Raw genomic sequence first — 13,462 nt, forward strand, 5'->3', positions numbered from 1 at the left:
ATCAAGTACATTCACAATCTTTTATTTCAGTATGAGATCACATGTCCAAAACAATCATTTTAATTTAAAGACCGGTGACCTGTAAAGCAAGATAGACAAAGTTGGGGTTCTTTTCTCCATACAGAAGCAAAACTAAAGGACAGCATTGTCAACACCAATTTATTCTGAATGAACTTAATAGAGTACTCTCTAAACAAAGAAAAAACCAAAACAATTACTGACAAGAAGCATATTTAAGATGAAAGATAAATCATTTTCCCTCCGTGCATTTGTAACGTGAAACACGTTTTACTCATGCAGCTGAATATTCAGATGTAGACAGGAAAATCAAATACACTCAATGAAAGTAACTGAAGCCAATCCACTTTAGAGCCACTGCACAAATTCAGAAAACTAATCAGTTGATATGTTACTGTACTGTTAACATGAACACAGACAGCACAGGTACCTAGTTTAGTCAGACCAATAATATGAATATGATAATATGAAGAGACTCATTCAGTCAAATAACAGAGACATATTCACACCTAATGAAATGTCTCAGCTTTAGTCTACTTAAAGTACATCTTGGAGAAAATGGAATGAATTCTGGTAAAACAATCTACATTTACCTTATACACATCCAAACAGTGTCTTAAAATGTGTGCACTATCAATAACTTTATGAATATACATGTTTTGACAATTGATACCACTTAAACGCAGTAGCTCTTGATAACATATACAGACATAAGTTCAAAGGTTTGAATGTAAATCTAGAAGCAAATGCACAACACTAGAAGTGCGCTTTAACCATGTTGCAGATTCTTATCCAAATTATTTTACAAGTTTATCACAATTTAAAGTCTTCATTTTTTTTTTTTTTAATCTTTCTGTTTTAAATTTCATAAAAGTGAAGATTCAGATTTGGCGACTTGAGGGAGAGAAAACAAGACCAGTCCTTGTTTTTGAACATTCAATAAAGAGGTGAAACTTTTTACTCTGGAGGGGGGCTGTATACAACAAAACCATGATGATAACAGGCAAACACGTATGAAAAAAAAACACTTGCTGCAGCTCTGTTTTCTGATTCAAATCAAAAACAAAAAATTAAATCCAAATGTCAGTCGCCGTAGCAATAAGTTAAACAACTTTTCTAGTGTCTACAGTATGAAAAAGTTCCATCTAATAAAGGATAACTTGCACTCTTGTTTTATAAAAGACAAGCTGATGGTTAAGCAAACGTCAAACCCTGACTGAGGGTGAAATAAAGAAATAAGTACATTTCTATTCATAATAATCAAACACACAGCGTTTTTATATACAGATGCATTTGACTTCCTTCTTAAAGGAAAAAAGTTAGTTTCACTCATCTGACTTGCCACATCTCTACTAACTGAAATGAATGAATGTGTGGGACAGGAGCACAAAACTGTGTTCATAATAAACACTGCTCATTCTCCTGTTTTGTATGCCATCATAACACAATACAGAGCAAACCGGAGCTGAAAAGAGGGCGGGTACTTGTTTACAGAGGAATTAGAGCTTCAACTGGCAACTAGCAGAAGATACAACTGAAACCTTTATTGGAAATATATATTTCATTTATAATGCACCTGAGACAAAGGGTGAGTTATGTGTTCCCAGTGTGCATTTTTAAGCTGATAGCCACACTGACAACTGTATTGCTGTATGATTACAAAGCAGTCTCAACACAAAGCATGTGGCTTATTAATGTGTGCCTGCAGTTCAGACACTATTCCACATATATCTCTATTTACATTGAATAACTTGATTGTTTTTCCTCAGTAATAACTTTATTATTTCAACATACTGCTCTGGTTATATGCTTCAGCAGAGCTCCAGTACAGTATAAACAACAATGTAAATCTATGAACTTATTTGGCCATTAGGACCTGGGTTAGTCCTGACTATCATTTGGTATTCGTGTAAGGTGCGTAGGAAATCTTTGACTAAACTTTCTTTTCACCAACACAAGAAAATGGTATGTCAAGCCAATATAAAGGATGCAGGACATGAAAAAATGGAATAACATGGAAAAAATAAAATAATCAGTTACGTTAATCAACACTGTACACCTTCACATCACAAATATCAAAACTAATATACACATTTCTGCTTTTCTCCGCCAATATCTAACATCTCCAACAATGCATTTGTGATGCCGGATTGAGCATCAGGTGAGCAGAACAAGCTCATCGACACTCCCTGCTGCTCGCATTAAAATCATGAGGTGTAGGGCCCAGCCACTCCTCTGCAAAATGAATCCCTACTTGACAAATCACCTTGTCACTTCCTATATACAACTAACATTACAGGCATTGCATCAAAAGCCATATTGTGTGACACAGTGTGGTGCTTCTGTCTCACAGTGGAGTAAGTAGGCCAAGTGGTAGTGTAATAACATGCAAATGTGCACCTGAGTGTCCTAATTTACTCCACAATGACACAAAAGAACAAAACATTTTGAAACACACCCGCACACACACATGCATACATATACAGAAACTGGCATCTGTGCTAATACAAACTACCACAATCAAGTAACAATGTCCATATAACTCATATTGTTATAAAAACATTGCTTATTTCAACCTGCTCAAATGTGAGGAGAAAACCAGACGGCAGAGTTTTCTCTCTGGATTAGGCAAAGCACATTTCCACAGTCCATGTTGTCAGCAATAGGAAGGGATTGTCATGGTTTTGTAGAAAATTCAGACGCCACTCCAAACAGGAGCTCAGAGTTTATGCTCACCATGTTGGCACCTAATGTTTCACTGCAGCTGAGCATTTAAAGGCTTATCAATGCAAACGTGGCTGTCATGAATGATCCACATCCCAAAATCCTGGACATGTTGAGATCCGTGCTCTGGATTTCCTCTACCAGGTCGGCATCATATCTGGGAACCAGACTCTGCCCAGGTGCTTCGACACCTCCCAGTGGATCTCGTCCAGGGAGTATTTATGATCTGGAATCAGCACCTCCTCCATGATGGACAGCTGGGAGAGCCTCCTGCCGCACATTTTAACAAACTCCACAAACGCGCTGCAGGACACTTCGCACTCACCCAGGCCGATGGCTGACAGCTGAGTGCAGTGCTTTGCAATACGGATCAGCTCCTCGTCAAGAGGGCGCAGGCCGTTGGCGCACACAACCAGCTCCACCAGACGGGGGCAGTGGAGGCCAACGCGGCCCAAGAACTCCTTGCTGACCGAACGGCCGAAGTAGAGATGTGTGACGGGGATTTCCTCGTTGAAAAAAGGGCCAAACTCATCTTCATAGAGGAAGAAGTACATGACGAGGTTGAATTTGGGAGAGTGTCGCATCATGGCGTCCCAGCTGCTCTTTTTGATGGTGTGGAAGTGCTGGCCTGGGTTCTCGCTCACCACGTCAATGCGAAGGTGTTCCAGATGGACATGCTTTTCCGAAGAGAGGGCCAACAGGAGTTCATCACTGAGGAGGTGGTAGTTCAGCGCCAACTCTCTCAGCCCATGACACTGGTCTGCCACACACAGGATCCCTAAAAGCAGAAAAATGTTTATTTGTACTGCAACCAATTGTTGAATCAAGTTTTATATTTTAGCCCAAGTATAAGGTTCACTGTATTTGCCTGGAAAGCTGAGCAGAATCAGCAATAATTAACTTAGTTGGAAATTACCAGTTCTTCCAGGAAAATAAGTCAGAAAGAGAAACCACATAACAGCTCATTTATAACATAAACCCGCAGTATGAAATCACAACATTGTACAGCAGAAAATTACAGGCTTCAAAGACTGAATGAGTTAAAATAGGAAAGATTCAGCCAGAGTGACAAAGAGGCATGAGCTGAAACGATCGCCCTGTTTGTATTAATCAACATCTAAAAAGACAAAAGCATGAGAAACCTCCCTCCTCAAACCTTCAGCACTCAAACATCTGCATAAATCTCTCTGTACCTGCAGGGGAGACATGAGGGCAGCTGCTCATCTTCAACAATTTCAGGGTGTCGCTGTTGTTGGCCACCAGCACCTTCAGAGATGGATCATCAACTGGCGTGTCATCAATCTTTAGTGACGAAAGTGATTTGGAGTTGACGAACACCACAGTCAGAGCTGAGATGAAATGAGACTGTGGAAAGAAAAACATGGCACGGCGTGTCCACATCATATGAGATTAAAGAGTGTTACAATTTTTTTTTATTTTTTTTTGAGACCATGTCCTTTTAACAACATTAGATTCAAGATATTTGTTCTTAAAATGTGACAAACAGTTGACAAAGTTAAGAATGGTGTATTTATTTGTCCCCATTGTGAGGAGATAATCTTTTCAACCTAATTACTGCCTAAACACTGGCCACAAACGTACAACAAAAGTACAACAGGTATTGCAACTAAGCATTCAGGCATGGCTTCCTTAAAGAACGGCTGCTGATTTTAGAACAAACTGTATACTTCAGATAGACTGCCAACTATTCAATATGTGAGTCACCAAAACAGGCTGAGCAGAGAGAGTGTAAATCTAATGTTGTCTTTAAACAAATAAAAAAGACAAGCCTATGTGCAAACACCAAGGCTGACTACTTCTATACGCAAAGTGCTAGGCTTCTATTAAGTCAGCATTTAAAGCTTTAGCTGACATGATGGAGCAAGTTTTCTAGGTCAGTGAGATTTTAAAGAAAGATCTCAGTGTGCACTGAGGAAGACAAAATAGTATTTTTGCTAATAACTTCATGTGTCCTTTAAAGGCTGGTTAAAGCAAATCTGACCTTGTCTCTGTGTGAGAGCAGACATTGCTTTTTAGCTTCATCTGAAGATAAGATGAGAATGTAAACGCTACCCTATTAGCCAAAATCATTCAGTCTTTTTAGAAGACCACAGAGTAAATGTATTTAGAAAGTATCATCAAAGCATAATGTGGCCTTTAAATGTAAGTTTTCTTTTAACCTCATTTACAAATCCCAAGAAAGGAAACGGTAAATATTCAGATCATGTTTGTTAATCTTAATTATACCTTTGGAACCTCCATGAAACTGGGCCTGGCAGTAGATATGAGTCCCAAGGTCTTCAGCGAGCAATTCACTAACTGTGAAAGGATGTCACAGGCTGCTTCTGCAGACTCTGTACTACTGTCCACCTGACACCAAAAACAAAGACTCAATATCATTTCAGGAAAAACAAAACATTTTAAAACCAGAAGAGACTTAAATTAATTTAATTTGAGGCATGAATCGTCATGCAGGTGAGAACAAAAACAACATATATTCCATTCTTACCTTAAAGCTGACATACTGTAGGTGGTTGGAGTGCCTCTTTATGATCTGTTTGATGAGATCTGGATGAGTAGCTTTGAGGTAAGAGCTAGCTGGTTGATTCAGCTCAAACTCAAAGCATCTCCACAGCTCAGGCATGTGGAACGCCTCATTCCACCCACGGCACACCTGAGAGGCATAAGCCCGGTCGAGCAGTGGAAGGTACTGAAAGATGTGGAGCAGGAGTTCCTGGGGCAGCATTGACCAGTCACAGTCTGGAGACTCACTGACCACCACTGCTTCTGACTCCAGGCTCATCTGCTTCCGCACTTTCTTGCAAGCTTCAGGCGGGCTTTCACTGGAGCAGCCATTGCTGCTCTCCTCTCCTCCTTTTATCCGCTTCATCCTGAAAAGCAAAGATAAAATGCCTGGATTTTACTGATCAAAGTCTATAGAGGTAACCCCCCAAATTATGGGGTTTTTTTTAAATCCCAAAAGTCACTGCACTTTTAACAGCAGTTACACTTAAAGATGCTTATAATTTATTTTTTCCTCTTCCTAACACTTTATTTCTCACATTTAAACAAAACTTTATTCTGTCTTCCTTCTGACCATGTGTTTTGCTGCTATTCTGACTGGAACGTCCCCAGCTAAAGTGGAAACCCTGCATGGGTTTGTGTTATCAAGTTAATCTCCTTACAAACTAGCTTCCAGCTTGGGGACAAGACACTGAAAATCTCTTCAAATTTTTAGTACCAACCTTAAAACTCACCTATTTGGCATAGTTTATTATAAATAAACAATGCATTACTTGTTTTAACATGCATTTTCATATCTAGCATATTTTAAGTCTTCTTGTTGATATTATGGCCTTATGTTTTAGTTATATTTTTGTTAACATCTTTACAGTAATTTGAAAACTGCTTGTACAAGTGTTATAAACTTTTAATATTTTGCTATAAATTCCTAGTGATCTTTGCTAGTGATCTTTTATTGTTTTATTTATCTCCCTCTATTAACACACTTAAGTTTAAAAAGTGCTAAGTATATAAAACGTGGGGGGGGGGGGGGGGGGGGGGGGTGAGATTTCATGTTCACAGTACTAGTTATTTTGACCACTTTCTGTAACAACAAAATAAAAAAAAAATTTTTTTAAAACAGCTGGACCTAAACGATGTAAAGAGAGAAAGTGAGGATCAATAAATGACCAACAACCTTTCTATGTAGCGCCTACACGTTTAGCACGTATGCATTTCCACGAGACACCTCTCAATTTACATCGTTGTGCAAGTTCATTAAGATTTTTTTTTTTTTTTTTTTTTAGAGAAAAAGTTAGTCCTGCAAATGACAATTCACAACACATAAACTAATTTTTCTGTGTAATATATTATTATTATATTATATGTTTGGTCAACATAATCAAAACAACTTATTTGATAAGAAAGGTTGGTTTTAATCAGTTGGCCTTTTTTTTTTATAGATATATTTGAGAAATATCTGAATACATCATGATTTTTTATTTTACTAACTTTATTAGTTACAGCGTCAATTAATGTAACCCAAGCTAAGTTTATGTTAGCTTGTTTGGCATCTCTGCACATCTACCGCTGAAGCAACGCTAGCTGATCTGCCTACCAACAAAAGGCTCGTTATCCTTGTAATATATCAACATCACGGTCGACACAGAGAGAAACGCTCATTAAACCAACTCAGCTAAGCATCCTACCTTGTTGTTTACACACACAGCTAGCTCACTAGCTGTTAGCAGGAAAATCCGAATACCAACTTCAAACTTCAGCCCGGACCCACGCAGGAAAAACTCATTCGCACTAACCAAATAACACGCATCGGAGAACTATTACTAAGCCGTTCGATGATGGGAAATGAGCAGAAACGTTTTCAATGAAGAAACAGCCACCTCCGCTGGGTTGACCTAATTCCTTCCCGAGAGTTACTGCAGCCCCCCCAGACCTGAAATGGCGAAGAGTTGTTTTGACAGCAGCGGTGCATCATGGGAAGTGTAATGCGAAATGGCTGTTGGTGAAGATCGTTTCTATTCGTATAATGACTCACTCCACCGTTTAAAAAAAACAAAAAAAACAAGAAAAATAAACAGAACAGCTTTTTCCCACCACACAAGACTTTTTAAATGTTATCCCGATCATCAGAAATGATCGTTCTTATAGTCACCCGGGATAACTTCACAATCTTCTTGTTTTACTAATTTCACAGTATTAAGATTATACATTGATGTCAGTGGGAATAGCATGATTCATGTATCAATTTATCGAAAGTATAGGAGTCACATAGTGAGCATTGTGTGCAGCACTTGCTACTGCGCAATTCTATTCTAAAAACATAGTTAATTGATAGTTTTAGCAGTTTCTTTGCTTAAGGAAAATTTGACAATAAAATCAAATTTAGTACGAGGAATGCTACAAGTAATGCATCTTTTTTGCGCGGGTTTTTGCGCAGGTTCACTATTTTAAACACTGTCATACAAATACCTTATACTACAGTATATTTTTTTTAATGTCACCATATTATCACTCACTCACAGATGACACAATATATACTTTGTGAAACAGAGAATATGGTTTATTACCATTCAACTCCATCCACCACAGATATTACAGAGCAAATTCACAAGTATTAAGCTTTTTATTTAACAGCAGCTGTTTTGCCCCCGCCCACCCACACTCTGTTCCTTTCACTCCCAAACTCTGTGCCTCCCACTAGGAAAAAGCATGACAAGTGCACAATTTTATTTGGTGTGAAGACTGGCTCCTCAAATCATTCAGGTGTGTGAACTCTTTTTTGTCCTTTTTTGTATTTTGTAGGATTTTGGTGTTTTATTTATTTATCAGAGCTACAAACAGGCTTTACATCCGCCATCATTCACTGCAGATGTAAGGACCCTCATAATTTCCAGACAGCAGACGAAAACTGACATTTGAAGGGGGGAAATCACGACTGTCTACTGTATAAAAATGTACAGTGGCTTTATTTGACATACATTCCATAGGTTAAACAGCTGCAAAATAGGAGGCACACCCAGTATTGCACTTCATCAAAAGTTCTGGCTCAAAACATAACCCAGAATATCAAACAAAACTGAGGAGAGCAATTTTCGGAATACAGCTATTTTGAATAATATCATTATATACAAGATTAGATAAATCATACACTATTTCCTCCCAAATATTCTTAACAGTCTTATCCAACATCTTTTTTTTTAAATTCTTTTTTTGTCCGTCAACCCATGATGCACTTGACAGTGGAGAATACTGTACAAGATTACGAAAAAAAAAAAAAAAAAAGTTTACATACAACAATATTTTAAACTCAGTTAGGAAGCTGGAAATACATCCCATTCCTTTTTTCTTCTTTTTTTAAACCCACTTTCACCCACATTTGCCTTTAAGCAAACTCATTTCATATCCATTATTTAATTTGTATTGTTACGCTTCTGTGATTGGGAGATGTGCAACGTCTATAGAAGCCGAGGGAATACTACGGCCGCATGCAAACACGTCACAAGTTATGTTCTTTTTTTTCTTTTATTTTTTTTTAATTGTACTTTTTTTTTTTCTCCATTCAGATTACTCTGAATCCAAAGAAGCTACAGCTCATTTTCATGGCAGAGTCTGGATACTGATGTTGGGGTAAAGGAGCAGACCTGAGGACTCTTGGCATAGAGCAGAAACCTGGTCCGGCCTCCAGCAGACTTGACAGTGCAACAGTCAAGTTTCTCCGCTGAGCTTCAGCAGCAGCAGCCGCCAGAAATCACAGTAGACAATCTGGTTTTCAGTAAAACGTCTCTTGCCGATTAGAAGGTGTGAGCATTCCTGCACACCCCACAACCCAGAGCGAACTCTTCCCCGGTCGGTGGGTGGACCACGTGCAAAGGACATTCAGTGCCTTCCAGCTGCTTGCCTTTGGGTCCTGTGGAATATTATTAAAATATTATATTACTTTCTTCTCATTGCTAGATCAGTTTCTATAGAGACAATCTATATAAAGTAATAAAAAGGTGGATAATGAGTAAATGGAGTCAACCTTGTGTTTACCGAAATCCTTATTAAAATGAAACTGAAATGAGATCATTCTGAGGTATTGTAAGCTGCTTTACGCCATGCTCTAAGCATTAGAGAGAATCTGTCTTTGAGTCACACTGAAGGCCAACCTACTCAGCATAAACAGGTTTCAAAATTATTTTGTCATCACTGTTTCAGAATTGAAGGAGGGGTCTGTACTTTATCAGTATTTTGTCTGGAGAAACAGCAGGTACAAAACAAAAGCTTTTGAACCAGTCCATGAATCAAAAGGAACAACCCTTCCTCGTCCTTAAATTTAATATTTTTCTGCAACAATTCAGAATATGTAACATTAAAGAGTTGGAATGTGTGCTGAATGTGTACAGATGCATATAGGAGGGAAGGTGCATACAGTCAAACATTACATTAAAGTTCCATTAATGAAGATGCTGAAATCAAAGCTGAGGTAATTTAATTATGTTATTTTCGTTGAATGGGAAGAGTTCATCACCTGCAGGACAGTGGGGCAGTTCCTCTTTAGGGACACTTGTCATCCTCTGGAAGTCATCATGACAGGCATTACAGAAGTGTGTAGTGCCAAAGCAGAAGAAAACAGCCACAGAGCAGCAGTACCGGCATTTATACTCAAGGAAGTCTGTGCCATGCTTGGAGCACATCTGATGGAAGAAGACCAAACCAGGTTTAGGACATTGTTTATGGAAAGATCGTTTTAAGTGAGTTATAGATACAAATTTATATGTATTTACTTTTGGACAAAGCACAACTCATCCTTTGTTTTCGTAGGTTTAAATGCTAAGCTAACTGAACCAACTGCTGTTTATAACTAGATTTAGCACTCTGACATGGAAGTTGCTATAAACCCTCTCACTTTTTCCAAGAAGGCTCATAAGTGTATGTCGCACTGCTCATAACAAGCCTTTTTTGGTTGCAGTATCCTCATAGGTGGCATGTACCCACCTGAGCTCTAGAAACATCTGAGCATGCTCCACAGATCAGTTCGCTGGGGTCATAGTCATCACCCTGTCCTGCTTCTGCATCACAGCGGGCCTCTCCACCAAAATATGCCTATATAAACAGGATTGTTAATTTTCTGTCCATATCCAACAGGCAAACTAAAAATATCCTGTATTAAACTCATCTGGCACCTTTTTGCACTTGTAGCAGACATAGTATGCATATCTATTCATGGCAAAGCCTGCAGGGTCATTGTGGAAGCGTGCTCCTGGTGTTGTTATCGCCTCGCTCTTGTGCAGACCCTCGTACTCCAGCCTCATCAGAGCCTTTCTCCTCACATCCTCATAGAGCTCCTTAATGGGGTCGAGCAGGTCTTTAATCACAGAGTGGTTGATCTTGTTCTGCAAACAAAACATGCAATCGAACAAGACTATTTTTAAAAAAAAGCATTTCTCCTGAGTTAAGGTCATGTATGCCAAATATGACGCTGAATAAAGAAGTCACTGAATGTAGATTTAACAGAAGCACACTCAATTAAACAGTTTGCCGGCCCTCTCTGGGTGGAGGTGATTCCAGGGAGGTTTAGATAACATCCCACCTTGCAAATAGGGCACAACATGAACCCAAAGGTGATTCGGGGCCCGAGCCAGCGGTTTTCAAGAACACGACGAGTGCACTGAAGGTGAAACACATGAGTGCAGTCCAACTGCAAACAGATCCAACAGTTACCATTAAAAGAGAGAATATTTAAAACCCAGAAATTAATCTGAGAGCAAAACACTTTTATTGTTAACTACCTGTACTGCAGGAGCAGCAGAGAGGGCTTCTGTGAAGCAGATCATGCACATGTCATCTGCATCCTGCTTCAGACAGCCAGTGTTCTTATCGCAGCCATGCAGACATGGCAGACAGCTCTCCTCATTTTTGACTCCTCCACAAGGATGTCCACAGGGATGGGTCTTACTGCACGCCAGCTTGGCGTATTCCTGAGAGAGATGACATGAAAGTACATGGAGATTGCTTAAAAAAAAAACTTCAGTATACACAAGTTAATTTACTTACAAATACTATGTAGCCGTTTTATCTACTTGCAGCGCCATACTGCTTAACAGGCATCTTGTGTAGGTTTCTTATCAGTTTCTTATCAGACAGAAGTTAATCCATTATTCAACAACACCATTCTTTCTTTTAGTAGTATTCATGAATTGATCATTTAGCTAGAACCCCTTCTCATCTTGTAAAATATCTAAACATTCAATGAAAAACTCTCCACTCAGAAAAAACTGATGTATGTCCAGAATATTCACTGAAACTTATTTACTATATTACATCTGTTTCTACAGCTTATACATTTGGTACATATGTCAAATTCAAGGAAATGTATTTCCCGTTTGACTTTCACATCCAAACTTAAAAGTAGCAGCTGGTTCCAGTTTTACCACAATAACTGTATATATGATTTATTACCTGACAGTCTGGGTCTGAGCAGACACTTCCCACTGCAGACAGCTCAGTCCCATTTCTTGTCCCACAGAACCTGCAGGCGTCTGAGCTGCTGGATGCTGGTTTACCTGCAAAAATAATTAGTGAGTCAGAACAGGAATACGTGGGTTTGAGGGAAGGTTGAAGTTTTATCATTATTCCTTCTTATTCACTTATTGGCATAAAAATAATAAATGTTGGCTAAAACAATCAGACTGATGCATTGTTTCGGCTTTACCTGTGTGCTCCCTGAACTCCACCATGGCCTTCATTGTCTTTGAGTCGGCCAGGGCCATGAGCCAGAAGAGCTTCGTCCTCCCGCAACCTTCATGGAGATCCACCTTTATAGCCTCTTCTTCCTCCTTAAACACCTGAAACAAGTACAAATATAAGGTTAAGACACACTGAATACAAAAATGCCACTCTCTTCAAAAGAAGTGGGTCTCCACAGTAGTTCAACTGACTTCTTTGGAGAGGGTGAAGATTCTCCAGTGTAAAATAATTGTTTTCCATGAACCACTTCTGATCATTCATGTTCAGACGAACCCCTAACTTAAGCCCGAAACCTAACCTGTCTCTGGTGAGAGCGTGTGCGTCGGTGCAGATGGAGGAAGCGATCACAGTCAGTGCAAAGGTTGCCACACATGTTACAGAGGATGATGGCTGCTGTCTCACCATCGTCATGATTGTCGCACATGGGCTGTGGGTAGAAGAGGCGAGAATAAATTATGCGTTTTATCCTCTGTCAGTCAGTTTTAAACCAAACAGCGCTTAGCAGTTCATTCAGCTCTTACCATCTGCTTCTGCTGTCCATCTTTGCCCATCCAACGACCAGAGGACAATCTGTCCACATGATCCTGGTCCAGCACACACAGTGATGCCAAGGCCAGCCACAGCTAAGGGTAAAAAGTGTATAATTTAAAAAAAAATTATAAACACTCAATATTTGAGAACACTGATCCATGACCTGTTTATTTCTGAGACAATTTTGATACCCTTGTTGTTGCGATACAGCGCACAGGAGATCGATGCTCTTCCTCCATTTTAGTGAGCGCAATGATGGTCTCGGCTATTGCATTTTTGGTGACTCTGGACCAGGCATCGGAAAGATGGCCCTTCAAATGGCACATACTTGTGTTAGAAGCATTATTTCAAATGTAATCACAATAAAAACACACAAGGAATGGCATCAAACACTACAGACTCACAGCTGCCATGTCTTTAACCAGCTTTATGATGATTTCTGCAATCTGTGGAGGCGTGGAGCCTTTCATCCACCAGTGGCTCTCACCTCTGCGAAGGTAGCTGATGAAAAACAAAACAAAAAGAAAGGAGTAGGGTGCATTAAAAGCAACTAAACTCATAAACCCTTTATGAATTAAATTGTGTCTCAGTGGAAGGACTTAAAAGGCACCTCACCTAGAGTTGAAGATCATGGGCAGCGTGACAGTTGTGACACCTTTCCCTACAGCCATTCCAGCTGTGCCAGAGATAGTGGTGCCTTTGGCTTTCAACTGCACAGTCAGGGCTTTTGCAATGCACCCCAGAAACATGTCAAGAATGCCCAGTTTATTCCAGTCGCCCTTCTCTGTGGAGTGAATGATGTCACTGATGTCTGCCGGAGGCAGCGCCTTCACTCCAATGATGCTGGCAAGACGCACAGGCGTCACCTCTGGTAGCACACGTCGAAGTAGTGACGTCACCTATGAAAAAAGGTCAAAAGGTAAACACTAAACTTTTC

General features: G+C 39.5%; 2 protein-coding genes across 9 annotated transcripts in view; both read right to left on the reverse strand.

Annotated features, from left to right (window-relative positions):
• Positions 1–80: 80 nt before the first annotated feature.
• Positions 81–7,178, reverse strand: fbxl3a (F-box and leucine-rich repeat protein 3a). Its single transcript, XM_079254543.1, has 5 exons — positions 6,954–7,178; positions 5,252–5,633; positions 4,990–5,112; positions 3,936–4,107; positions 81–3,520 (listed from the first exon to the last, which is right to left on the reverse strand). Exons 2-5 carry the CDS (start codon positions 5,630–5,632, stop codon positions 2,880–2,882), a joined length of 1,317 nt encoding a protein of 438 aa, XP_079110669.1. The 5' UTR covers position 5,633; positions 6,954–7,178; the 3' UTR covers positions 81–2,879.
• Positions 7,179–7,904: 726 nt separating this feature from the next.
• mycbp2 (MYC binding protein 2) overlaps positions 7,905–13,462 on the reverse strand; it is a 57,332-nt gene continuing 51,774 nt past the window's right edge. For all 8 annotated transcript variants that reach the window (XM_079254366.1, XM_079254367.1, XM_079254361.1 and 5 more), the window contains 13 exons: positions 13,141–13,424; positions 12,930–13,026; positions 12,717–12,836; positions 12,516–12,617; positions 12,293–12,421; positions 11,960–12,092; positions 11,707–11,810; positions 11,037–11,225; positions 10,838–10,945; positions 10,431–10,640; positions 10,243–10,350; positions 9,776–9,941; positions 7,905–9,172 (listed from right to left, as the gene is read on the reverse strand). In XM_079254366.1, coding sequence (XP_079110492.1) covers positions 9,057–9,172; positions 9,776–9,941; positions 10,243–10,350; positions 10,431–10,640; positions 10,838–10,945; positions 11,037–11,225; positions 11,707–11,810; positions 11,960–12,092; positions 12,293–12,421; positions 12,516–12,617; positions 12,717–12,836; positions 12,930–13,026; positions 13,141–13,424 — 1,866 coding nt within the window. In that variant the 3' untranslated portion in view covers positions 7,905–9,056. The remainder of the gene's footprint in view (positions 9,173–9,775; positions 9,942–10,242; positions 10,351–10,430; positions 10,641–10,837; positions 10,946–11,036; positions 11,226–11,706; positions 11,811–11,959; positions 12,093–12,292; positions 12,422–12,515; positions 12,618–12,716; positions 12,837–12,929; positions 13,027–13,140; positions 13,425–13,462) is intronic.

This window comes from Telmatherina bonti (genome assembly GCF_933228915.1).
Source record: "Telmatherina bonti genome assembly, chromosome: 15".
NCBI lineage: Eukaryota > Metazoa > Chordata > Actinopteri > Atheriniformes > Telmatherinidae > Telmatherina > Telmatherina bonti.

What these genes read in the sequence shown, in the direction of transcription:
- fbxl3a (XM_079254543.1), bottom strand. Translation starts at nt 5,632, where the DNA reads ATGAAGCGGATAAAAGGAGGAGAGGAGAGCAGCAATGGCTGCTCCAGT. An exon ending in TACAGTATGTCAGCTTTAAG is followed by an intron (nt 5,113 to 5,251) that starts GTAAGAATGGAA and finishes TTTTGGTGTCAG; the next exon opens with GTGGACAGTAGTACAGAGTC. An exon ending in CCCTCATGTCTCCCCTGCAG is followed by an intron (nt 3,521 to 3,935) that starts GTACAGAGAGAT and finishes TTCTGCTTTTAG; the next exon opens with GGATCCTGTGTGTGGCAGAC.